The 27,280-nt window shown below is 46.9% G+C and overlaps 1 protein-coding gene across 3 annotated transcripts in view; it reads right to left on the reverse strand.

Moving 5' to 3' along the window:
* SLC17A5 (solute carrier family 17 member 5) overlaps nt 1-27,280 on the reverse strand; it is a 77,360-nt gene that overhangs the window by 35,199 nt on the left and 14,881 nt on the right. The window contains exon 1 of one of the 3 annotated variants that reach the window (XM_074947987.1): nt 3,697-3,829. The exons of the other annotated variants lie outside the window; for them this stretch is intronic. Within the exon in view, the coding sequence (XP_074804088.1) occupies nt 3,697-3,781 (85 nt within the window). The 5' untranslated portion in view covers nt 3,782-3,829. Of the gene's footprint in view, nt 1-3,696; nt 3,830-27,280 lie in introns of those variants that run through there. 3 annotated transcript variants of the gene reach the window in all.

The following is a 27,280-nucleotide window of genomic DNA, read 5'->3' on the forward strand; positions in this document are numbered from 1 at the left end:
ATTGGGGTGAACTTCCAGCAAGCATGATTCCAGTTTCCTTCCTTAGTATTCTCCTTCCCAGCTCTGACACCACAGAGCCTTACACCTGTGTCCCTGTTCCCATTTCTCCCTTTAACCAAACAGGATTCCAGTTTCCTTACCCTCATTCCCTGTTCCCATTTCCCCCTTTAGCAAAACATGGTTCCAATTTCCTTACCCTCATTCCCTGTTCCCATTTCCCCCTTTAGCAAAACATGGTTCCAATTTCTCCACCCCCATACCCTGTTCCCATCTCTCCCTCACACACACCCACCCACCCACCCCCTCCCACCAAGGCCCCCTCACTTCCTCATTGACTACAGATTATATAGTAAAACTTCAGTTCTGCTTAGCTATACCTTAACCAATCATTTTCCTGAAATTTAACTAACCAATCCTAACATATTGTAACATGATTATGTAACCAATTATATCCCACCACCTTAATTAGTTTACACCCAGCAAAATTAATTATACAGCAGACAGGAACAATCACAGAACCAGACAGAGATTATACAGACAAACAATAGCAAAGTAGGAACTATAATGACAAAACAATACAGAAGTGAGGATTTCACATCCCAGTATTGATAAGTGAGTTCTTGCCAGACAGGATGCTGTTTCCTTTTTACATTTTCTAGGCACTTCCCTTTCTCTGGAGGTGATAGGCATTATCAGGACAGGATTGTATTCAGGACAGGATTGTATTCCTAACAGCCCAATAGCACCTTCTTTCAATGTGACTAGTTTGGAATGTGAGGATGTGACCTGTCGCTTCCTAGCTTATGGCTGCCTCTGCTGCTTAGCCAAAGGCCTTAGCCTAAGCACAGGGCCTCAGACTGTCACAGTAAGAGAAGGCCCTTACACCAGCAGACAGTGATTTTGATTCTTTCTTTTATACTTCTAGAACTAGCCAAGTGATAAGAATACCCCTAAATTGTTAAAGTACAGGCCTTTACAGACAGGCCTGTATATCTATATCCTAACACTCTCCTTTACCTGTAAAGGATTAAGAAGCTCAGATAACCTAGCTGGCACCTGACCAAAAGGACCAATAAGGGGAGAAGATACTTTCAAATCTGTGGGGGAAGGTTTTTGTTTTGTGTTTCTTTATGCTCTCTCCGGGTCAGTGAGGAATCAGGGCAGGGAAAATACATCTCCTAAAGCCGTACCTGAACTAAGCATCTAAGATTACAAATTGTAAGTAATAGGAAGGAAAGGCGTTAGATTATCTTTTGTTTTAGCTTGTGAATTTTCCCTGTGCTAAGATGGAGGTTTATCCCTGTTTTTTGTTACTTTAAAGTTTTGCCTAAAAGGGAATCCTCTGTGTTTTGAATCTGATTACCCTGTAAAGTTACCTTCCATCCTGATTTTACAGAGGTGCTTCTTTACTTTTTTTTCTTTATAATTAAGTTCTGTTTTTTTAAGAATCTGATTGGTTTTTAGTGTCCTAAAAACCCAAGGGTCTGGTCTGTGCTCACCTGGTTTACCTATTTGGTTGGTAGATTATTCTCAAGCCTCCCCAGGAAAGGGGGCGAAGGAGTTGCGGGGGTGGGAGGTATTTTAGGGAAACAGGAACTCCAAGTGGTCCTTTTCCTGAATCTTTGTCTAACTCATTTGGTGGTGGTGGCAGCAGTACCCATCCAAGGACAAGGAAGGATTCGTGCTTGGGGAAGTTTTTAACCTAAGCTGGTAGAAATAAGCTTTCTTTCACGCGAGTCCCCACATCTGTACCTCAGAGTTCAGAGTGGGGAGGGAACCCTGACTCAAAGCACAGAAAGCTCAAGACTTATTTTTTTAAGATACATCTCACTCTCCTTCCAGCTTTTAAAATGATTATGAAGAGGAAGGCGGCCACTGCAGGATCCAACACAGTCAGATACAAGGTTCAATTCCTTACCTTGAACAGTGCCTTCAGCTCCTACTTCTGTTGCTTTCAAAAACATGCTTTCCTGTCTTTCGGTTAGAACTGTAAATAGTCTGCCCCCTCCCCTCCCTTTCTTTTTTTAAGGGAAAGTCTGTACTGAAAGTTCCCTGACACTGTACTTTTGCAGTTTAAGGACGTGTTGTTCTCTTGCATTTGTTCTTGTGGGTGAGGTGAGCCACTCAAACTAGAGTATGGCACATTGTGCAAGCTTAAGAATGTATTGCTTTAACAACTGACAAATAAAAAGCCACAGTGTCTGGTGCTCCCATGAACGCCATCATGCCTTCTTCCACACGCCCCTTATGGGTGGAACCACCCCCCCCCCCATTCCCCAAAAGCTGTAAAGCAACTACCAATCCTCCTTACAACTAACGTCTACCAGGACTCTTGTGGAACACTGTCAGCTGATAATAGTTTAGGCAGAAAAAAGTGTTAGGACTGCTCATTTGTCTCTATTAGTAAGCAAACCAATGCCCCCACCTATACATCTACTTTGTATCTACAGGGTTGTCTACACAGTTCAGCTATTAAAAGACATGGTTGTATTAGTATTACTATAACTGTTTAAAAAAATCCTTTAGTTTTAAAATCAAAGATATTTAAAAATGTTCAAAACTGAAACACTGATTTTTGTCAAAACTAAACATTTTGTTCAACCCCAAACAATTTTTCTTCCACTTTCTGAAACAGCCAACAAACGGAAAAATCTTTTTCCCCAGTTCTGTTAACTTCCTCTTCTCTTGAAATCCATTTGCTCGCTTTTCCCACCAGTTAGTGTTTAGGTCACAACCTGATCCTGCAAAGACTTGTGCATTTGCTTAACTTTAAATCAACAGGGCCACCCTTGTACTTAAAATTATGCACACATGTAAGTCTTTACAGGATCAGGGTCCAAGATTGTATACTCTTTGGGGTAGAGACTGTTTTGTACCATATACTCATACAATGCATATCACAAAGGCTAGAGCCTCTAGTGTGCTATGGTAATAATCATTTTAAATAAAAATGAGAAATAATAATGAGAATGCTGCTCAAAGGGTCAGAACTGATTTATTTCTCCTACCTCATTCTTTAAAATGACCTGTGTTTTAGAGTTTCCTCTGCCCTATTGATTTTTTTCTTCACCTGTATGCACAGCTCACAATACAATTCTCCCATAGCAACTAGTTAATAGTGCATAAAGGCCCACAGACTCCGATGAAGATTAAGATACCGAGTGGAGAAATGCTCAAACCTTTACAAAGATTTGGGACACTGCGGGATATTTCAGTCCCCTGAGAGTGGCTTTTAGCAGCAGTCTGCTGGGACGCCGCGTGATCCAGGATGGCCAGCCACCCCCGTGATCACCGGCGTAGCCGAGGGAAGGTGTGGAAGAGGCGCCCCGCGCCGCAAAGACACCTGACCGGGCACAGCGCCTCGCCATGCCCCAGGAGGCGCCCAGCCCGGGACGCCCTGTCCCGCTGCACTGGGGCGGGGAGAGGGGACAGGGCACCCCGGCAGCGGCTCTAGGGCGGGCAGGGGCCGGCACAGCGGACTCAGAGGGCCGGCTCGGTCCCTGCCAGGAGAGCTGGGCTCCCAGCCCCGCAGGGCCAAGCTGCCCCCGCTGCCAGAGCCTTGCCGGGGCGCTCCGGCCCCGGCCCCCCGCCCGCTCCATAGCAACGCGGGGAGGCCGCCTCACACGCTGCCCCGCGCGGGCTCGCCCCGGCCCCGCGCTGCGCCCGGGGCAGCTGCTGGCCCATCCCGGAGCTCACCTGTGCCGGGCTGGGACTCGCCCAGCAGCGGGGTGCGATCCGCCGCGTCTTCGGGCTCCGCCTCGCGGCCCGCCGGGGCCCGCATCGCGCCCAGCGCCAGCCCGCCCGTAGCCACCGCGAAGTGGACCCGAGCCCCGGCCAGGGCTCTGCAGCCAGGGGAGCCCAGGGGCGGGCGGCGGCGGCGGCCACGTGACTGACGCCGGGCGGAAGCTGCCTCCCCAGCGGCGCAGCGCGGCCCTGAGCTAGCCCTCAGCCGCCATCTTTGGTGCTGGCAGCGACTCGGGCTGGAGGGTAGGGGCTCACGCAGTCTCTTCCTCTGGGTGTAGGCAGCATTTTCCTGCATCCATCTCACGCCTGCCGTTTGCAAGTCTCTCCTCTTCAGGCCCACGTGAAAGTGGTGTGTGTTGGGGAGGGGGATTATGCTGAAATTTCCAAGACACCCCTCTATTTACATGCACAGGGGGACCCAAATCCCAGCCCCTTCTGAGCTGTGGGCACGGATCACAGCTTCTCTGACCGGAGTACTCCTTTTCTTTTTGCAAATACAGACTAACAGGGCTGCTACTCTGAGACCTGAGTTCAGTTGCAGACAGACATTTAACTTCTCTATTTTATTGCTTTGGATTCATAAATAACTAAAATGCCTAACTGAAGGAAATAAAGGACAACCATGTGAAAACTAATAGACAAAACTTAGTTGGAAGAGATGCTTCTCATTTAGAACTTAATTCCCACAATTTATATCCACTAAGCAGCTACTGGGAAGCATTTCCTCCAGCAAAATAAACGCTAGCAGTAGTTATCTTTCCCAACTTTGTCAAAAATAGTCTTATATTTTTCTTGTGCTCAAACTGATAAATTCATTTTCCATTAGGTTTGATAAGTACAGTTAGGGAGCGTCGAATTGTGGAGGTAAATGCGTGGTTACGCAGGTGGTGTCGGATAGAGGACTTTGGATTCCTAGACCATGGGATGTTGTTCTGGGAAGAAGGATTGCTAGGAAGAGATGGGATCCACCTAATGAAGAGAGGGAAGAGTATCTTTGCAGGCAGACTTGCTAACCTAGTGAGGAGGGCTTTAAACTAGGTTCACCGGGGGATGGTGAACTAAGCCCTGAGGTAAGTGGGGAAGTGGGACACCGGGAACAAACACAAGGAGGAGGGTGCAACAGGGGAGGCCTCCTGATTCATACTGAGAAAACAGGGCAATCGGCTAGTTATCTTAGGTGCATATACATGAACGCAAGAAGCCTAGGAAGAATTGGAAGTCCTGGCACAGTCAAAGAACTAAGATGTGACTGGAATAATAGAGACTGGTGGGGTAGCTCACATGAGTGGAACACTGTCATGGATGGGTACAAACTGTTCAGGAAGGACAGGCAGGAGAGGAAAGGTGGAGGAGTTGTACTGTATGTAAGTGAGCAGTATAATTGCTCAGAGCTCCAGTATGAAACTGGAGAAAAGCCTGCTGAGAGTCTTTTGGTTAAGTTTAGAAGCAAGAACAAGAAGGGTGATGTCGTGGTGGGTGGGTGCTATAGACCACCACACCAGATCAGGAGGATGAGATAGATGAGGCTTTCTTCGGATAATTAACTGAAGTTTCCAGAACACAGGCCCTGGTTTTAATGGAGGACTTCAATCACCCTGATATCTGCTGGGAGAGCAATACAGCAGTGCACAGACAATCCGGGAAGTTTTTGGAGAGTGTTGGGGACAACGTCCTGGTGCAACTACTGGAGGAACCAACCAGGGGCTGTTCTTTTTACCTGCTGCTTACGAACAGGGAAAAATTGGTAGGGGAAGCAGAAGTGGGTGGCAACCTGGGCAACAGTGACCATGAGATGGTTGAGTTCAGGATCCTCACAAAAGGAAGAAAGGAGAGTAGCAAAATACGGACTCTGGACTTCAGAAAAGCAGACTTTGACTCTCTCAGGGAACTGATGGGCAGGATCCCCTGGGAGGCTAATATGAGGGGGAAAGGAGTCCAGGAGAGCTGGCTGTATTTTAAAGAAGCCTTATTGAGGGTGCAGGAACAAACCATCCTGATGTGCAGAAAGATTAGCAAATATGGCAGGCAACCAGCTTGGCTTAACAGAGAAATCTTTGGTGAGCTTAAACACAAAAAGGAAGTTTAGAAGAAGTGGAAACTTGGACAGATGACTAGAGAGGAGTATAAAAATATTGCTCAAGCATGCAGGGGTGTAATCAGGAAGGCCAAAACACAACTGGAGTTGCAGCTAGCTAGGGATGTGAAGGGTAACAAGAAGGGTTTCTACAGATATGTTAGCAATAAAAAAAGGTCAGGGAAAGTGTGGGACCCTTAATGAACGGGGGAGACAGATGTGACAGATGATGTGGAAAAAGCTGAAGTACTCAATGCTTTTTTTACCTTGGTCTTCACAGACGAGGTCAGCTCCCACACTGCTGTCCTGGGCAACACAGTATGGGGAGGAGGTGACCAGCCCTCAGTAGTGAAAGAACAGGTTAAGGACTATTTAGAAAAGCTGGACATGCACAAGTCCATGGGTCCAGATCTAATGCATCCGAGGGTGCTGAGGGAATTGGCTGATATGATTGCAGAGCCATTGGCCATTATCTTTGAAAACTTGTGGCGATTCAGGGAGGTCCTGGCGATTGGAAAAAGGCAAATATAGTGCCCATCTTTAAAAAAGGGAAGAAGGAGAACTGGGGAACTACAGACCGGTCAGCCTCACCTCAGTCCCTGGAAAAATCATGGAGCAGGTTCTCAAGGAAACCATTTTGAAGTACTTGGAGGAGAGGAAGGTGATCAGGAACAGTCAACATGGATTCACCAAGGGCAAGTCATGCCTGACCAACCTGATTGCCTTCTATGATGAGATAAGTGGCTCTGTGGATATGGGGAAAGCGGTGGACGGAAGGTATCTTGACTTTAGCAAAGCTTTTCATATGATCTCCCCACAGTATTCTTGCCAGCAAGTTAAAAAAGTATGGATTGGATGAATGGACTATAAGGTGGATAGAAAGCTGGCTAGATTGTTGGGCTCAACGGGTAGTGATCAATGGCTTGATGTCTAGTTGGCAGCCGGTATCAAGTGGAGTGCCCCAGGGGTCGGTCCTGGGGCTGGTTTTGTTCAATGTCTTTATTAATGATCTGGACGATGGGATAGATTGCACCCTCAGCAAGTTCGAGGATGACACTAAACTGGGGAGAGGGGTAGATACGCTGGAGGGTAGGGATAGGGTCCAGAGTGGCCTAGACAAATTGGAGGATTGGGCCAAAAGAAATCTGATGAGGTTCAACAAGGACAAGTGCAGAGTCCTGCACTTAGGACGGAAGAATCCCATGCACAGCTTTAGGCTGCAGTTCTGCAGAAAAGGACCTGGGGATTACAGTGGATGAGAAGCTGGACATGAGACAGCAGTGTGCCCTTGTTGCCAAGAAGGCCAATGGCATATTGGGCTGCATTAGTAGGAGAATTGTCAGCAGATCAAAGGAAGTGATCATTCCCCTCTATTTGTCACTGGTGAGGCCACATCTGGAGTATTGCGTCCAGGTTTGGGCCCCCCACTACAGAAAGGGTGTGGACAAATTGGAGAGAGTCCAGCGGAAGGTAACAAAAATGATCAGGGGGCTGGGGCACATGACTTACGAGGAGAGGCTGAGAGAACTGGGCTTGTTTAGTCTGCAGAAGAGAAGAGTGAGGGGGGATTTGATAGCAGCCTTCAACTACCTGAAGGGGGGGTTCCAAAGAGGATGGCGCTCAGCTGTTCTCAGTGGTGGCAGATGACAGAACAAGGAGTAGTGGTCTCCAGTTGCAGTGGAGGAGGTTTAGGTTGGGTATTAGGAAACATTATTTCACGAGGAGGGTGGTGAAGCACTGGAATGGGTTAGGGAGGTGGTGGAATCTCCATTCCTAAGGTTTTTAAGGCCTGGCTTGATAAAGCCCTGGCTGGGATGATTTAGTTGGTGTTGGTCCTGCTTTGAGTAGGGGGTTGGACTAGATGACCTCCTGAGGTCCCTTCCAACCCTAATCTTTTTATGATTACCTTTGTGGTACCAGCCTTAATAGCTTCCACATGATCTCGCAACATGGCCTGGTCTATACTAGGAATTTACATCAGTATAGCTATGTTGCTCAGGGGTGTGAAAAATCCACCTCCCCAGGAGACACAGCTATACTGACCTAACACCCCGGTGTAGACAGAATTTTTCCGTTGACCTAGTTACCATCTCTCGGGGGGGAGATGGTTTACCTACTCTAATGGGAGAAGTGCTCTCCAGTCAGGATAAGTAGTGTCTATACTTAAAATGCTACAGTGGTGCAGCTGCAGCGTTTTAAGTATAGACATACTGGTTTGGTCTACATTACAAACATATATTGGTATAACTACGTTGCCCAGGGATGTGGAAAATCTACACCCCTGTGTGATGTAGTTTTACCAACCTAACCCCCGGTGTAGACAGTGTTATGTCGATGGAAGGGGTTCTCCAGTCAACATAGCTACTGCCTCTCAGGGAGGTGGAGTACCTGTGCTGACAGGAGAAACTCTCCTGTTGGTGTAGGTAGCCTCTTCACTAAGTGCTGCAGCTGTGCTGCTGCAGTGCTGTAAGTGTAGACAAGCCTATCTTTTTATACCTTGCAAGTAATTCAAATAAATCTAAAAAAATTACCATTATGAGAATTGCCGTTTCTCATCTGAACCTTTCAAACTAACCACTTCTCACCTCAGTACAGCAAAATATCCAAGTGATTATATAAAATATTGCACCACATGTCCTTCTGCATCTGATAGTAGGTTTGCAAACCTGTCAATTGTGCAACCCTTTTCCAATTATTATGCAAGTTACATCCTGCAAGCAATTGCCTCCATGTGTTCCTTTGAACATTAATGTGCAAGTATGCCAACACAAAAGTGGAAAGCGATAGTGACCCAAGTGTTATGGTTTGCAAAGGCAGATCAGGAATTTGGATAGAAAAGCAAACAAGTTAAGCTGAACATGGAGGCAAGAGCTGAACTGTATTTTAACTAAGATCGCTGGCGTAACTCCCCATCAGGAATTTTGACAAAGAACCATGATTTTAATACTTGCCTTCTGTTGCATTTGTGAGGCTAAAGTCTTGTTCTAAATTAACAGGAGGGCCAAGTCTGCACTAGAGAGCTTACAGTGGCACAGCTGTACCAATGCTGCTGCACCGCTGTAAGATCTCTCGTGTAGCCGCTCTATGCCGATGGGAGAGAGCTCTCCCATCAACATAATTAAACCACCTCAACAAGCAGCAGTAGCTATGTCGGTGGGAGACGCTCTGCTGCCAACATAGTGCTGTCCACACCAGTGCTTCTGTTGCTGTGACTTGTATGTTGCTCAGGGGGATGTTTTTTTCACACCCCAAGTGACATGAGTTATACCGACGAAAGTCATAGACATAGCCTTAGATTGTTTTCTAGCAAAAAACCAGAAAACAGAATGCATCATTTGTGGTCAGGTAGCCAGATCTGCTTTGTCAAAGTCAAAATTCTGCCATATACTTTCAATAGTTGAACCATTTTCAGCATCCACACCCATGACAATCGCACTAGCACCTAACAAACAACTCTGTCCTGGAATCAGAGACGCCAGGACCCAACAATTCAGCACCAAGCTCTGTGCCAGAATCAGATTTCGGCACCCAACAAGACTGGCAAACCCAAATCAACATCCTCTCTTGCTAAGGAAGGCTCAGAAGTGTGAGTAGCAGAACCATCTGCAGGTTGTTCACTAGGAACATGGTCACATTTCTCATGTTTCAAGAAACTTTGTAGATCACTCACATTTTTCTGATTCTGTTTTTCACGGGCTTGCTGCAGCTTGCATTTTTGAGCAGCACTCATGTGCATGTGTTTGTAGACACTCAGGGTGGAAGTCACAGTTGACTACAAGAATTCACCTACCAAGTTCATCACAAATGATTCTGAGGTTTGGAATGACTGTGGTAGCATGTGGAAGAACTAACTAATAAGTCCTGGAAACTGAGAGAAATCAGATGAAAGATCATAATATCTCTGTGAAACTGAGAGCTATAGCCAGTGCTTAAAGTGGGGAGGCCATGTGTGGGAGAGTGGCGGACCCCCCAATTATTTTTTTTTAAGCTCATGAAGGGTTGCTGAAACCCATACAGAGCTTCTTCTAGAGCTGCTGCCTCATACAACTCCCTTGGCTCCTGCTCCACCGCCCACTCATTGGCCCATCCCTCAGCACATATGGAATGGGTGATGCCTGGGGAGCAGCAGAGATAGCAGCTCGGAGTGTGGCACAGTGCAGCCCAGAAGCTGGGGAGGGGCTGGTAGAAGCTGCAGGGGACATTGACCCTCCTGTGACAGCTGCCCAGCACCATGAGACAATCTCTGAGCCAGGCCCTGAGCAAGGCGAGCATGGACAAGGCCAGCACAGAGGAACAGAGCTGGGAGAGCAAAGACAGGGTTGCCAACAAGCCTTAATTACAAGGGATGTCCTTTATTTCTTCATCGCCGTACAACAAGACCAGGAGTTGCTGAGAGCTGAAAAAAGCAGCAAGAAATACACCCTGGAGAATGTAGGTGAGTACTGCTTTTTAGTATTTATTATTAGTATTATTATTAATAATAATGATAATAATAGTATTGGGAGAAGGAGTGGGGCAGGGGTGCTAAGAAAACAGTCCCTTATTTTTGAAACACAGTGTTGGCCATCCTAACTGGCACTAGGTTTGCCAACTTTCTACTCGCACAAAACTGAACACCCTTGCCGGTCCCTGCCCTGCCCCTCCTCCGAGGCCGCCCCCCTCACTCCATCCCCCCCCTGTCATTTGGCTGGGGGTGCGGACTCTGGTGTGGAGCCAGGGATGAGGGATTTGGGATATAGGAGGGTGCTCTGGACTGGGACCGAGGGGTTTGGAGGGTGGGAGGGGGCTCTGGGCAGGGGCAGGCTGTGGGGTGCGAGGGCTCTGGCTGGGGGTGCAGGCTCTGGGGTGGGGCTGGGGATGAGGGGTTTGGAATGTTCCGTGCTGGGATCGAGGGGTTTCGAGGGGGGTGTGGGCTGGGGCAGGGGGTTGAGGTGCGGGAGGGTTTGAGGGCTCTGGCTGGGCGTGCAGACTTTGGGGTGGGGCTTGGGATGAGGGGTTTGGGGTGTAGGAGGGTGCTCTGGGCTGGGATTGAGGAGTTTGGAGGTGTCATAAATATAACAGGAAGGGTAACCTCCTTTCTGTATACAGTGCTATAAAATCCCTCCTGGCCAGAGGCAAAACCCTTTCACCTGTAAAGGGTTAAGAAGCTAAGGTAACCTCGCTGGCACCTGACCCAAAATGACCAATGAGAGGACAAGATACTTTCAAATCTGGAGTGGGGGGGGGACAAAGAGTTGGTCTGTCTGTGTGATGCTTTTGCCGGGAACAGATCAGGAATGCAGTAAGTAATCTAGCTAGAAATGCATTAGATTTCCTTTGTTTAATGGCTGGTAAAATAAGCTCTGCTGGATGGAATGTATATTCCTGTTTTTGTGTCTTTTTGTAACTTAAAGTTTTGCCTAGAGAGATTCTCTGAGTTTCGAATCTGATTACCCTGTAAGGTATTTACCATCCTGATTTTACAGAGGTGATTCTTTTACTTTTTCTTCTATTAAAATTTTTCTTTTAAGAACCTGATTGCTTTTTCATTGTTCTTAAGATCTAAGGGTTTGGGTCTGTGTTCACCTATACCAATTGGTGAGGATATTATTATCAAGCCTTCCCCAAGAAAGGGGGTGTAGGGGTTGGGGGGATATTTTGGGGGAAGACGTCTCCAAGTGGGCTCTTTCCCTGTTCTTTGTTTAAAACGCTTGGTGGTGGCAGCATACAGTTCAAGGACAAGGCAAAGTTTGTACCTTGGGGAAGTTTTTAACCTAAGCTGGTAAGAGTAAGCTTAGGAGGTCTTTCATGCAGGTTCCCACAGCTGTACCCTAGAGTTCAGAGTGAGGAAGGAACCTTGACGGGAGGGGGATCAGGGCTGGGGCATGGGTTTGGGACCCAGCAGAGGGTCAGGGGTCTAGGCTCCGGGCGGCGCTTACCTCAAGCAGCTTCTGGAAGCAGTCAGCATGTCTGCCCTTCGGCTCCTACGCAGAGACGTGGCCAGGTGGTTCTGCATGCTGCCCCATCCACAGGCGCCCCGCAGCTCCCATTGGCCGCTGTTACCAGCCAATGGGAACTGCGGTAGCTGTGCTTGGGTTGTGGGCAGCGCGCAGAGCCCCATGGCTGCCAGTACGTGTAGGAGCTGGAGGGGGGACATGCCGACTGCTTCCCGGGAGCCGTGTGGTGTGGAGGCTAGCAGGGAGCCTGCCAGCCCTGCTGCACAGCGCCGCCAACTGGACAGTCAATGGCCCAATCAGTGGTGCTGACCAGAGCACCAGGATCCCTTTTTGATCGGGTGTTCCGGTCAGAAACCAGACACCTGGTCACCCTGCCTGGCACAGGCCCCAGGGACCTCGAGAGACCCCCTTCCCCATCCTAGGGTGACCAGATGCTAAATACAAAATATCGGGACTGCCACAGGAGGAGTGCCTTTTCAATTGTTACACTCACCCGGCACGTTAAGTGGCGGGAAATAAATCTTGCCGCCGAAGATTTAAGTACCTGCTGCTGAAATGCCGCCGAAGTCCATCAGCGACTGAAGGACCCGCTGCCGAAACGCCGCCGAAGACCTGGATGTGTCGGGTGAGTGTAACATTAAAAAGGCGCGCCCCTTGCCTGTCACTGCCGCCTGAGGGCGGGGGAAGAAAAGATGCACCTGAAACAAAATATCGGGACAAATGGCGTCCCGACCGTACTTCGGTCGGGACGCGGGACAAACTGCTCAATATCGGGACAATCCCAATTTAATCGGGACGTCTGGTCACCCTACCCCATCCCCACTGTCACTGTGCCTCCAGTCCCAGAGAGACTCCAACCCCACTGAATCTCACTGTAGCCCCATCTGCAAAGAGAGACTCCGCTGTTTTGGGGTGGATATCAATGACATCTATAAAGCACTAAGCAGAGGCTGCTGAATACATCATTCAGGGTACTAAGTGGGAGCTCCCAAATGCTCCATTTGTGGCACTACATAGAGAAGGCTAGGGCCCCATGACAGGAGGAAATAGCGAGAAATAAACCTCCCCTCCAAAAGGGTCCTGTATGGGCCCAGGCCTTGTTCCACTGGAACTGTTTGAACCTCCCTTAGCACAGCCCTGCTGTGGCCTGAAATCTCCTTCCATCGGTTTGAGGAAAGGCAGGTCGCACTCCTACCTTCCTCCTTCTGTGGTAGCTTCTTCTGATTCTCCGTAGCCTCTACTAAGCCCCCCAGCATACCTTTTGAGTCAGAGTTTGGCTGCACTAAGGAGTGTGTTTCGTAGATAGGGCTCTCAGCATGGTATTTCAAAAATAAAGGACTGTTTTCTTAGCACTCCTGCCCCACCCCACCTCTCCTCCCACTATTTATTATTATTATCTTCATTATTATTATTAATAATAGTAAGCAGTACTCGCCTACCTTCACCAGGGTGTATTTCTTGCTGCTTTTTTGCACTCCCGATCTTGTTGTACAGAGATGAAGAAATAAAGACGTCCCTTCTTGTTGGCAACATGGATGCATGACTGCCACATTTCGGGAGGCTGGGCCTGAGAGCCAGAAGCACCTAGAAGTGTGTGTGGGCCCACCAGCACCTGGACTGTGGCCCCATCCCCTGCTCCGCCCCAAGGCCCACCTCTGCTCACCCTTCCCAAGCCTCCCCTTCTGATGCCTATGCCTCTCTGCCTCTCAGGGGGCAGGAGGGGGTTGGAGGTGGGGCTGTGGGGGGAAGGGGTGGTGAAGTGCGAGTTGTGGGCGGGCAGTGGCTCTTGGGGGAAGAGGCAGAGGAGCAGCGTGGGTGGGGCCACGGGGTAAGAGCGGGACCCAGGAGTGGGACCTCGAGGCGGAGCCTGGGTGGGGCCACGGCCTTGGCACCCTTTCGACGGTGGCACACCAAAGGGAGGAGTGCCGCATCCTGTTTGGGGAGGCTTAGCCTCCCCTGGCCTATTATATCCGCTGCCCATGGTTGGCAACCCAATGGTAGAGGCACCTGATGCCTTGTTCAGCTCTGAAAGATCTAATTGAGTGAGATAGGTTCTTTATATCTTCCTCTGCCCAGAACAAGCTCACAGTCTTATGGGGCCTCAGTAAGCCAAGTCCTTTCAATCGTCCCCAAAAGGAGTGGGTCCCTCTGAGGACTAGGGTGTCCTGTCTGTTTGCTGAATCAGGAAGAAGGCCCCGAGTCAGTTTAAAATCCAAGCTTTTATCCAAAAGTCTTTTATTTGTCTGTTGGTATCTGGAGAATCCAGTTTGAGCTAATATATGCATATCTCCCTCCAGGAGTGGGGGGCTGCAAAAGCTAATAATGGAGAAAGTTCATTACATACAATGCACCAACATACACACAACTGCATTTTTAATACAACATACCCCAAAGGTATTAACCCTAATTCAATAAAATGTACAGTATCTTAATTCCATAAGTTTGTTCAAGATATTACAGGATATTGTCAGTCTGTCTCATCTGCCCCTACAAAAGTGACCAGCATCCTAGGGGAACCCACTGATTTATTGCCTGGACAGGTTTATTCCCTGGATGTCAGTTTTGCCATTACTTTTCACAGTTTCACATTTCATCTGTTCAGAAAACAAATCTCCTGCTAGCAAGCCTTTAAAACTCTGTACTGAATTGTCTGAAAAACATCCTGTAAAAAAAGTTCTTCTTTAGAACCTATGGAGCTGAGCTTTCACATGCCTCTTCTTACCCTTGTTACCCAAAACCTCAGGGTGTAAACTTGAGACTTGATTCTCCAACTTCTACCTTCCACCTGCCTTTCTAGGCAGTGTGTATGGTATCCTGTGGTTCCCCAATCTGTCTATCACCTGAAAACTGGATTGAGATTCTCCATTCCCCCCGGGAATATTACAAGCAGCCATTCTTTGTTCCAAAGGGAGAAATATCAGGGCTGCCTCCCTGTGCAACGGCTCTCAACCACACACTGCTTTTCACAGCAAAAGAGTCAGGCAAGGGAGAGTCTTCAAGCCTCCCCCATAGCCAAATTCCCCTCTCTGCTCCATGTCCCCTGAGGTCAGCACCCAGGGACTCTGTTGGTCTAACCTCAGGTTGTTTGGGGGAGGAGTATTGATCCCCACCCCATTGCGCTGGCCTTTTGTTCCCCACACACAGAGTCAAGGTGAGCAGAATTCCCTCTTCATAAGAACGTAAGTATGGCTATACTGGGTCAAACCAAAGATCCATCTAGCCCAGTATCCTGTCTTCTGACAGTGGCCAATGCCAGGTGTCCCCACAGGGAATGAACAGAACAGATCATCATCAAGTGATCCATTCCCTGTCGCCCATTCTCAGCTTCTGGCAAACAGAGGCTAGGGACACCGTCCTTGCCCATCCTGGCTAATAGCCATTGATAGACCTTCCTCCATGAACTTATCCAGTTCTTTTTTGAACCCTGTTATAGTCTTGGTCTTCCCAACATCCTCTGGCAAAGAGTTCCAGAGGTTGACTGTGTGTTGTGTGAAGAAATACTTCCTTTTGTTTGTTTTATTAATTATTAATTTCATTATTATATATTATATTATAATAATATATTATATATATATAATATATTATTATAATATAATATATAATAATGAATTATAATAATATATAATATATAATATATTATATTATAATTATTATATATTATTATTATTAATCTATTAATTTCATTAGGTGATCCCTAGTTCTTGTGTTATGAGAAGGGGTAAATAACACTTCCTTATTTACTTTCTCCACACCAGTCATGATTTTATAGACCTCTATCATATCCCCCCTTAGTTGTTTCTTTTCCAAGCTGAAAAGTCTCAGTGTTATTAATCTCTCCTCATATGGAAGCTGTTCCATGCCCCTAATAATTTTTGTTGCCCTTTTCTGAACTTTTTCTAATTCCAATTCCAATATATCTTTTTTGAGATGGGGCAACCACATCTGCACGCAGTATTCAAGATGTGGGCGTACCATGAATTTATATAGAGGCAGTATGATATTTTCTGTCTTATTATTTATTCCTTTCCTAATGATTCCCAACATTCTGTTAGCTAACATTCTGTTAGCTGTCATCTTTCCATGTCTCTCTTTTTGCTATTCTTTTCCCCAAAAAGACTATTGAGACTTTTTTCTCTGTGCTTTTTATTCTACAGTACTTGCTTTTACACCATACATATCATAGTTAAGGGCAACTGCACTTGTATTTCCCCTCAGTGATTAAGCAGGGGCACCTAACTCTTGGCTTCTAGCTCCCCAACTGTTGCCTTTCTGGGTGGAGACCCACCCCTCTCTCTCTCTCTCCTTCCTGACCAGGCCCTATGCACTAAGGGCTGGAGAGGTGAGAAACATTTCAGACATCTTTATTGTGCAGAGGAAAGATGGTCAATTTGAGAGATTCAATTTCTAGATCAGGTTTAATATTTATTCACTCTTGGTCAGACCCTACAGTCTTTACCCAGCCAAAACTCCCAGTGAAATGGGAGTTTTGCCTGAGTCCAAGGGCCTGGGCCCTATAATAGCAATCTTTAAACAACTGCTTACAATCCTATTATCTCATGTGAAAATGTCCTCACAGAGAGCCATAGACATGTCACCCTTTAAATCTGCCTTATGTCATCTGACAGACAGTTTGGTCTCTTCACATTTCTAAGATGGTCTCGTGTCATTGACCACGGCCATAGCCCAACAATTACATTTGCCTGTTGCAGCTGACAGCTTGAGCCTCAGTAACAAACCATATACATATAAAACGTGCAAAACCCCCAAACCAAAATAGCTGTTTTAAGAACGCTTTGTTTAAAATGATGTGTTAGACTGATGAGCCGTACTATGGTCTCTAGTCTGTGAATGTACCTAGCACTTGCATGGGTTGCCACTGAAGTCATGTTTCAGAGTAACAGCCATGTTAGTCTGTATTCGCAAAAAGAAAAGGAGTACTTGTGGCACCTTAGAGACTAACCAATTTATTTGAGCATAAGCTTTCGTGAGCTACAGCTCACTTCATCGGATGCATACTGTGGAAACATTGAAGTCATGGAACTCTGTCATAGGGATCTGAACGAGCACAGCGATTTACAGGATTGGGGCCTCTAACTGCAAACAAGACATGTGCACTGTTGTAGCTTCTTGCTATAATGTCACTTATCCAGAGATAGTTGCAGGTAAAGCTCCTCTGTGTTGGTTCAAACAACTTAAAGCAGCTCTCCATATTTAAGGGCTAGATTCTGCCATCTTTACTCTCAGTGAGTAGTACCTTATGCAAGTAATCACACTGAAATCACTCGGACTATGTACACTGTAAATTACTATTCCACATGAGTAAAGGTGGCATAATCTTGTGCTGTCATTTCTTTCTTTTGTTTTGTAGAGCTGTAGGCTTGATCCTGAAAATTTTTTAGCCTCCACAGCTCCCACTGAAGACCACGGGCAAAATACATCAATGGCATAAACCTGCACAATTCCATTGATTTCAGTGTATTTATTCCAGGGGTGTATATAGCCCAATGGGAGTTGTGGGTGATCAGCACTTCAGAAAATTAGGATCTTTGTGAACACTGAAATATGTATGCAAATATGAGAGTAATCCTTATTGACGAAAAATCTCTGACTATTAAGATTTAAATTTCAGGGGTAAACAAAAAACACCATACACCAACACAACCCAAAAAACCTTTTAGCGGACTGTGCCCAAAAATCTCTCAGGCTTTATAAAAATCTGACTGGAGCAAGTCACTTTGCTCGCCATAGTTGCACAATTTCAAGTGGATGAGAAAATAGCATGAGATCATGAAAGTGCCTGAGCCCCACTTCTCCCCTTTGGAAGCAAAAAAAAAGCTTGCTCAGAAACCTGTGGCTGAATACATCACACAAGACTGCAGATTGCAAGAGGAAGCTGATGAGATCACATCTGTTCTTCTGTGCCCTTTGCAAGGCTGGAGTGCTGCTGAGTCAGACTAATGACCCCACTGGTAATCCTTTCAGAACATCCTGCTCTCCTGGCTGCCCAATGCCCTTATCTTTATAGCTGTGTAAAAAATAACTGCCTGGAAGAGCTGCAGCACTAGTAAGTACAGGGTTAAATCAGAACAGTCCTGATATTAATGCCAACTGCATCATCACATACGAAGTTGAGCTTGCAAGTGTCAGTGGAATAACAACAGTTCTGTTCCACATTGCTGTTAGAGTAGTACAAGAGCATGAAGCAAACTAGAAATAGATTTGGGATTCGTTCTAGATCTTGTGCTTAGGACAAGAGGAGCAATTATATTTCTATAGTTATAGAATCCTTCCTGTCAGTTTATTTAGGGAGACCAATCACCATGCTACCAAGGCATTAGACTGGGGTTCTCAAACTGGGGGTTGGGACCGCTCAGGGGGTTGCGATGTTTTTACATGGGGAGTCGCGAGCTGTCAGCCTCCACCCAAAACCCCGCTTTGCAGCCAGCATTTATAATGGGGTTAAATATATAAATAAGTGTTTTTAATTTATAAGGGAGGGGTCACACTCAGAGGCTTGCTATGTGAAAGGGGTCACCAGTACAAAAGTTTGAGAACTACTGCACTAGACACTGTTGATTGTTCCTGTCACAAGGCATGCCTGACCTGTAGCACCCCCTAATGACAGAGTGCTGCAAGGGGCCTTCTCAGAAAAGGGACTCTACGCAGCCCAGTAGCCTGTAAGACAAAGGTGGGCAAACTATGGCCCGCGGGCCACATCCAGCCCGCGGGACTGCCCTGCCTGGCCCTTGAGCTCCTGGCTGGGGAGGCTAGCACCCAACCCCACCCCTGCTGTCCCCTTCCCCCGCATGGACAGCACAGCTGGCTTCGTCAGGGCAGTGGGGCTGTGAGCTCCTGCCGCTCTGAGCGGCATGGTAAGGGGGCGGTGGTGGCATGCACGTGGCAGCGGGGTTGGGTAGGGGGTCCCTGGGGGCAGTCAGGGGACAGGGAGCAGGGGGCGGTTGGATGGGGCAGATGTTCTGGGGTGGGGTGGTCAGGGAACGGGGGCGGGGTGGGGGGTGGATAGGGTGTGGGAGTCCCAGGGGGCCTGTAAGGGAATGGGGGTGTGGATAGGGGTCGGGGCAGTCCGGGGACAGGGAGCAGGGAGGGTTGGATAGTGGGTGGGGTCCCAAGGGGCCTCTCAGGGGGAGGGGGTGTGGATAGGGGTCGGGGGGAGAGGAACGGGGGTTTGGATAGGTGTGGGAGACCTGGGGGCCTGTCAGGGGATGGGGATGTGGATAGGGGTCGGGGCAGTCAGGGGACAGGGAGCAGGGGGAGTTGGATGGGGGTGGGGTCCGGGGGGCAGTTAGGGGCGGTGGGTGCCAGGAGGGGGCGGTCAGGGGACAAGGAGCGGCGGGAGTGTTGGATGGGTTGGAGGTTCTGAAGGGGGCAGTCACGGGCCAGGAAGTGGGTGGGGATTGATAGGGGCGGGGGCCAGGCTGTTTGGGGGGCACAGCCTTCCCAACCTGGGCCTCCATACAGTTTCACACCCCAATGTGGCCCTCAGGCCAAAAAGTTTGCCGAACCCTGGGGTAAGACAGAATTCCCCTGCTGGGGTTGTACTTTAATAAATACAGATAAACTTGAAGAAAAAAACCCATCTCTCCCCTTGGGCTCAAGAGCTGCACAGTTCTCATCCTTGGAGCCTTTTGTTTCTGGAGCTCCTTTACAGAACTTCTCTTTCTGTGAGGAGCAGCACCACCCTCCAACTGAGCCCCAGTGGCCTTTTAGCAGGCCCAGGGGCTTTTTACTAATTAGCTGCCTAAATAACCTCCTTCCCCTTAAGTTAGCTCAACATGGGTAGATTGAGCCCAGACTCCCCTTAAAGGGGCCAGCAACCTGTGACAATTCCACATTGTTGCCTTGGTATGCACTTGTGTATAGTGCTCACCTCCTGAGTAAGAACACGTTATGAACACACCATATCAGTGACTTGTAAAGGCTACCCATTTGCTTCTGGATGCAGTTCAAAATATTGGTAATGTTCTAAAAAGCACTAAAAGGTCCAGGACCCAGCTATATGACCCCACTATGTGCATTCATTGCAGATGAGACTGACTTCTTTCCTGTTGTGAGTTACTTGAGCTGAACTCTCCAGGAGCAGTGGCAGGGCATTCCCATTAGCGCTCTTACTAGTGGTCTGCCAGAACCTGAGTCTGATGAGTTTAAGGTCAGAATACAAGACTTTTATCTGGGTAGGTGTTTGGTTAACTCATGAATAACCACTACAGCTATTTACATGACATATTAACACTTTTCTTTATTATTGAAGACCACTAATTATTATTGGACCACTGGGTTGGGCATCATTTACGTACTCAAATATGTAAATATAATAGTATCACACAAAACCTGTTAAACTTGTGTGCCAGTTAAGAAAATAAATTCAAAGACAGTGGGAAGGTTTCTATTCTATTCAGATTCTTATATACCTCTACCCCGATATAACGCAACCCGATATAACACGAATTCAGATATAACGTGGTAAAGCAGTGCTCCGGGGGGGCGGGGCTGCGTGCTCTGGTGGATCAAAGCAAGTTCGATATAACGCAGTTTCACCTGTAACGCAGTAAGATTTTTTTGGCTCCCGAGGACCGCGTTATATCGGGGTAGAGGTGTACTGCCTTCATCACCGTAGTATGTGACTGCTCTCCAGTAATGGATTAAGCAACATGACTAACATCTATCTCCCATGTATGTGTAACCCACACACCTTCTGGGTGTGGTGTTCTGTCCCATTTAGTGGCACCAAAACCACTTAGAGAGAGTTAAATGAGTCTGCTCGACAGCCTTAGCTAAGAGGCAGTTGGCTTTTAGCTCATGTAGCAGAGACTCATGTAGTTAGCTCCAGAGGTCCCAAGTTCAATCCTGCCTGGGGTCTGCTGGTGTTACATATGCAGTGTCGTTGTAGCCTTGTCCGTCTCAGGATATTAGAGAGACAAGGTGGGTGAGGTGATATATTTTATTGCACCAACTTCTGTAGGTGAGAGGGACAGGCTTTTTAGCCACATAGAGCTCTTCTTCAGGTCTTCTGTCATCCCTGGTTAGGTACACCTGGATCCATTGTTGGCACAAGATATTTTAGTTTCCACATTTTTCTGTCTATTTCTTTGTCATGCTGTGAAGATTATTTAACATCATTCATATTTAAGGTTTCCTATCACAATTGCAGTGTACTTCTACATAAAAAGACACTTTATTGACATACCTTAGATAGAGCAGCAGGTGGCACTGTTTCATTTAAAGTTCTAATTGGAAAAAAGGATTCCCTATTTGAGTCTTTCCTGGCCGGAGAAAGCATGTGAAATTGTTGCTGTGTTGTCTTGTATCCTGTTGGTCTCACCTTAAGAAGAGCTCTGTGCAGCTGTGTAGTTACACATCATGAACAAGGCTCCATTGCATTGATCTGTCATAGGCAGATGAGTGCTTGTTTTCCTGTTTTCCAGGGCATGTTAAGCACTGCCTGTTTTTACTACAGTACATTGTACAGATGGTGCAGAAGTGGGTAAAATTTCCACTTCAGGCCAGGGAGGATGTCTTATCAGGGACAAACAGTGCCAATCTAATTCACAAATTGTATATAGTACTATAATAGCTTTCTCTCAGGCTCTGGAGTTTTATGAGGACATGATTTAAAATGGTCTGTCTCTTAGGATTTTCCATGCACCCACAAGTCTCTTTATTTTGATCTTCAGGAACTCATATTACAGAATAGTCATGTTTACTATGTCCTTAGAGAGAGCTTAACTTTTGCGGTCAGATTTAATCAAGGAAAAGAAAGGAAAGGGACAGGAAAACATTATGTATTTGAATAAAGTTACAAAACTTATGACTTCTCAGTAATGGAAACAGCCAGACATCTCAGAAGAACGAGATAAATAGTTTAAAGATATGAGACCAAATAAAGATTAGTATATCTGCTAGTAAGACTATTTAAATGTACCTCATGTTAGGATGATTATACAGTTTTGCAGATTAGACAGACAGTTACCTCTTTTGCACAGCATGGGGGGTGGGGAGGAGAAGAGTCAAGATAGTAAGATAATTAGGAGAAGAAAAGCAGTTATGAGCAGGGCTGAATTTCCAAGTGGGCACAGCAAGCACATGCCTAGGGTTGCCGGCGTGCTCAAAAGTTGCCAAGTATGTGATTCTAGCCCAATTGGGCTATTTTTAGCTGTCACTTGCCAGGGGTTTTTTTGTTTTTTTTTTAGCAGTTGCGAGTTGCAGTATTTGGGGCTATTTTGTTGCCCTGTGGCTGCTGGCCTCACTGCGTGGGAGTTCTCGTGAGGGAGGAAACCTCCTGATCTGCCCCCCTGAGATGCCCCACACACTGCTTGTCTCACGTTGTGCCCTCGTCCCATTAGGTGACATTTGCAGCACGCGCAGAGCTCTTGTCCGAGGGAGGCAGTTTTTTTTTCCCCTGCAGAAAATGTGCTGCAGTTCTGCCTTTTTCCCAACCAGAGGCTGCTGTGGGGCCAGAACAGCCTGAGCTGGCTGAGGCTGACTTGTGTGGCGGGCAGCGGCAAACAGGTAGCCGGCGGGTGGCGGGTGCATTTTTTCCTCAAGTGAAAAAATCACAGCAGCCTTCTTGGAGCTAGGTTAGGAGGCAGAGCGGGTCATGCAGGGCTGCTGGGGGGCCACATGGGAACGTGGGAGGTGGGGCGCTGAAGATGTTGTGCCTAGGGGCGTGTAAGGTGTAAATCCGGCCCTGGTTAGGAGGCATGTTCCCTATGTAGGTGCCAGCAGTCCCTGTGCTCCAACAGTAATGGTGGGGTTAAGGGGAAGGAAGAGCAGAGGCAATCAAAAGGAGAGCAGAGTTTGAAAGCAATTGGCCAGTGCAGCCTGCTCACATCAGAAAGCAGCATACAAAATATTACTAAATCATGCGTAAGGTAATGCTGACCAAGTTAGAATTGGCTTATGTGACTCTGGCAGTACAATGTGTTTTCCAGCTGTCTGGAGGCATTCTGTCTGCTCCAGATGACTCAGGGCTCCCTATCACCATAGATTTTGCTGCCTGTGGATTTAGGCTGGGAAGGGAGAGGATGCCCCCACACCCACTCTCTCTGCTCTTTGATCGCAGATGCACAGGGCTCCTGTGAGTTCCGGGTCAATGCTGTCTTCTATAAAGTTCGGAGGCAGAGTCACCTGGTCCTTCCAAAAATTCATTAGAAGGAAGCCTGTCTCACAAGTTATGTGGCCATCATGGTGTGCCTCCTTTTTTGTGCTTCATGTACTCTCTCCAGCTCATTTTAATGGCACTCCTTGCATTCCTTTCATGCAGGGAATGGCAGTAACGTTAGTGGCATTGCTTGCGGCGTCAGAAAGCTTGGGAAAGAGCCCCCTGCCCTTACCCCAGTCAGCAATGCTGGGATGGGGGATACGGGAACATACACGGCACCCTCTCCAAGATGGTGCAGCAGCAGTGCTCCCCTGGGGTCCCTGGAGACATTGTGGTATCTTAAGCACCACACCTTCAGGAGTTACCACTGAAGCACTGCATCTCCTAACTATCTCCAATGCATTAGTGCCTTATTTGAACCAACCACGTAACACCCATGTCACTGCAAGTCTTTGGCAAAACAAAATAAGAGTAAGTCTCAGTAGAATACATTGTATTATAATTAAAGAAGAGTGTGGGGGTGGTGGGGCAGCCCTGAGAGTTCTGGAGCACTGACGTGCTGCTGAGCTCCTGACAAGGTATCTGAATAGATTTTCTCTTTCTTCTTGCTGGGAAAGCCTGATGGGAGCTGGGATAGGAAAGTGAAGATGCCAAGGACTGAAAATGCCCAACAAGAAGTTGCAGCTGCCACTTAAGGACACTTATTTTGCTCCTAAAAATGCAGCTCTGCTGAAGTTGGAATCTTCAGTGGGAGTGGCTGTTGCTATTTTGAATTCTCTCAGTGGAAAAACAGTTCTGTTTGATCTCAAAAAAGCTGTTATGTAGAGTATGGCCACATTGCAGAAGAGGTGAGACTCTGTTTCTGCTATTGCTAAGAAGAATCCTTTTTGCAGAGACTACAGGAGGATAAATAAAAGATAACAGCTGTAAACCTGCCCCACAGGCCAGGATGGCACGTCTAACTATCTCGAAGACAAAAAAATGCTGTTTATGAAGGATTAACTTGTGAATTAGGAATCTAAGTACTGTTTCACTCCTAGACAATGCTGAATCCAGGAAACCTGAAGTCCTAGTGCAGTGGTGGTCAGGATCTCAAACTGGCTGGAGGAATGGAAACCTTTTTCTTTAATCTCTACCAGGAGACTTCCAGGGAGAAAGTTTTCAGATCTGAAGATTCTATAATCATCTGCAAGAGTCTAGCAAGCAGAAACAATGATCTTTCAATTGTAAAAGAGATTACTCATTTGATGATTTATTTCAAAATTGGGATTTACCCTGAACATTCTGCACTTTTAATCAAGAGATGTAATGGCTTTTACAACAGAAGCAAGTCTCAGGCCCTCTCACAGGTCCAGAGAGGCCCATGCCACTTCCAGCTTTTGAGGTCCCTAGCCATAATAAAAATAAAAAATGACGACACATGGTCTATTCTTGTGCCATCAGAACCAGTATATTTTTATTAATATTTATGACGATTTTAAACTCTTTAATATGACAATATCTATATCAGTTAACCCCAAAATTATGTCTTTTACCAAATCACATCTCTTATTTGCTTAAATTTGCAGCTCTAAACTGAGAGAGTGTGTCATATTTTGGTCCGATAGGGATGCACATAAAAATCAGTTGTGAAACTTATCAAATGCCAAAAAATTAACAAGTGTCTAAATTTGAGGCCCCCTTGGAACTTGAGGCCCAGGCCAAATGGCCCTTCTGGCCCTGCCTCTGATTGGCCCTGGCAAGACTTACAATTCCAGTTTAGCATGTTGCACTCAGAACTTAACCATGGTTTCTGGTAGTAATAATATTTATCTCTTGTATAGCACTTTTCATCCATAGATTCCAAACCACTTTGCTAATGTAGGCAGTTATCACCCCCTTTTTACAGATGGGAAAACAGACAGATAAGTAACTGACTTGCTCAAGGTTACACAGCAAGCCTCTGGATAAAATTCACCCTTCTTGACTTTCAGTCCAGTGTTCTATCCACTGGACCACATTAGAGTCAGAGCCCTGGTCTACACTAGGAGTTTAGGTCGAATTTAGCAGCGTTAAATCGATGTAAACCTGCACCCGTCCACACGATGAAGCCTTTTTTTTCGACTTAAAGGGCTCTTAAAATCGATTTCCTTAATACACCTCTGACAAGTGGATTAGTGCTTAAATCGGCCTTGCCGGGTCGAATTTGGGGTACTGTGGACGCAATTAGATTGTATTGGCCTCCGGGAGCTATCCCAGAGTGCTCTATTGTGACCGCTCTGGACAGCACTCTCAACTTAGATGCACTGGCAGGTAGACAGGAAAAGGCCTGCGAACTTTTGAATTTCAGTTTCCTGTTTGCATGGTCACCTGCAGCTTGCCATGCTGGCCAGAGCTCATCAGCAGAGGTGACCATGTAGAGCTCATCAGCAGAGGTGACCATGATGGAGTCCCAGAATCGCAAAAGAGCTCCAGCATGGACCGAACGGGAGGTACGGGATCTGATCACTGTATGGGGAGAGGAATCCGTGCTATCAGAACTCCGTTCCAGTTTTTGAAATGCTAAAACATTTGTCAAAATCTCCCAGGGCATGAAGGACAGAGGCCATAACAGGGACCCGAAGCAATGCCGCGTGAAAATTAAGGAGCTGAGGCAAGCCTACCAGAAAACCAGAGAGGCAAACGGCCCCTCCGGGTCAGAGCCCCAAACATGTCGCTTCTATGATGAGCTGCATGCCATTTTAGGGGGTTTAGCCACCACGACCCCAGCCGTGTTGTTTGACTCCTTCAATGGAGATGGAGGCAACACAGAAGCAGGTTTTGGGGACGAGGAAGGTGATGATGATGAAGTTGTAGATAGCTCACAGCAAGCAAGCGGAGAAACCGGTTTTCCCGACAGCCAGGAACTGTTTCTCACCCTGGACCTGGAGGCAGTCCCCCTGGACCCACCCAAGCCTGCCTCCCCGACCCGCCAGGCAGAGAAGGGACCTCTGGTGAGTGTACCTTTTAAAATACTTGTCATAAATATAAAGGGAAGGGTAAACCCCTTTAAAATCCCTCCTGGCCAGAGGAAATCTCCTCTCACCTGTAAAGGGTTAAGAAGCTAAAGGTAACCTCGCTGGCACCTGACCAAAATGACCAATGAGGAAACAAGATACTTTAAAAAGCTGGGGAGAGGGAGAGAAAGAAAGGGTATGTGTGTCTGTCTATATTCTGTCTTTGCCGGAGATAGACCAGGAATGAAGCCTTAGAACTTTTAGTAAGTAATCTAGCTAGGTACGTGTTAGATTATGATTTCTTTAAATGGCTGAGAAAAGAATTGTGCTGAATAGAATAACTATTTCTGTCTGTGTATCTTTTTTGTAACTTAAGGTTTTTGCCTAGAGGGGTTCTCTATGTTTTGAATCTAATTACCCTGTAAGGTATTTACCATCCTGATTTTACAGGGGGGATTTTTTTTTATTTCTATTTACTTCTATTTCTATTAAAAGTCTTTTTGTAAGAAAACTGAATGCTTTTTCATTGTTCTCAGATCCAAGGGTTTGGGTCTGTGGTCACCTATGCAAATTGGTGAGGCTTTTTATCCAACATTTCCCTGGAAAGGGGGGGTGCAAGTGTTGGGAGGATTGTTCATTGTTCTTAAGATCCAAGGGTCTGGGTCTGTAGTCACCTAGGCAAATTGGTGAGGCTTTTTACCAAACCTTGTCCAGGAAGTGGGGTGCAAGGTTTTGGGAAGTATTTTGGGGGGAAAGACGTGTCCAAACAGCTCTTCCCCAGTAACCAGTATTTGTTTGGTGGTGGTAGCGGCCAATCCAAGGACAAAAGGGTGGAATATTTTGTACCTTGGGGAAGTTTTGACCTAAGCTGGTAAAGATAAGCTTAGGAGGTTTTTCATGCAGGTCCCCACATCTGTACCCTAGAGTTCAGAGTGGGGGAGGAACCTTGACAATACTATACATGGTTTAAAAGCAAGCATGTTTAATGATTACATCCAAATGCCAGGGCAAATTACTCCCAAAGCCTTTGCAAAAGGTTTCTGGGGAGGGGAGCCTTATTCCACCCACCATGGTAGGACACTTTACCGCACCAGGCCAGTAGCACATACTCAGGAATCATTGTAGAACAAAGCATTGCAGTGTATGTTTGCTGGCATTCAAACAACATCCATTCTTTATCTCTCTGTGTTATCCTCAGGAGAGTGATATCATTCATAGTCACCTGGTTGAAATAGGGTGCTTTTCTTAAGGGGACATGCAGAGGTGCCCATTCCTGTTGGGCTGTTTGCCTGTGGCTGAACAGAAATGTTCCCCGCTGTTAGCTGGGGGGGGGGCGGGGGGGTGAGGGGCTAGCCACGTGGTGGGGGGAGGCAAAATGCGACCTTGGAATGAAAGCACATGTGCCGTGTATATAATGTTAACAGCAAGGTTT

Source organism: Natator depressus, chromosome 3, assembly GCF_965152275.1.
Source record: "Natator depressus isolate rNatDep1 chromosome 3, rNatDep2.hap1, whole genome shotgun sequence".
Classification (NCBI taxonomy): Eukaryota; Metazoa; Chordata; order Testudines; family Cheloniidae; genus Natator; species Natator depressus.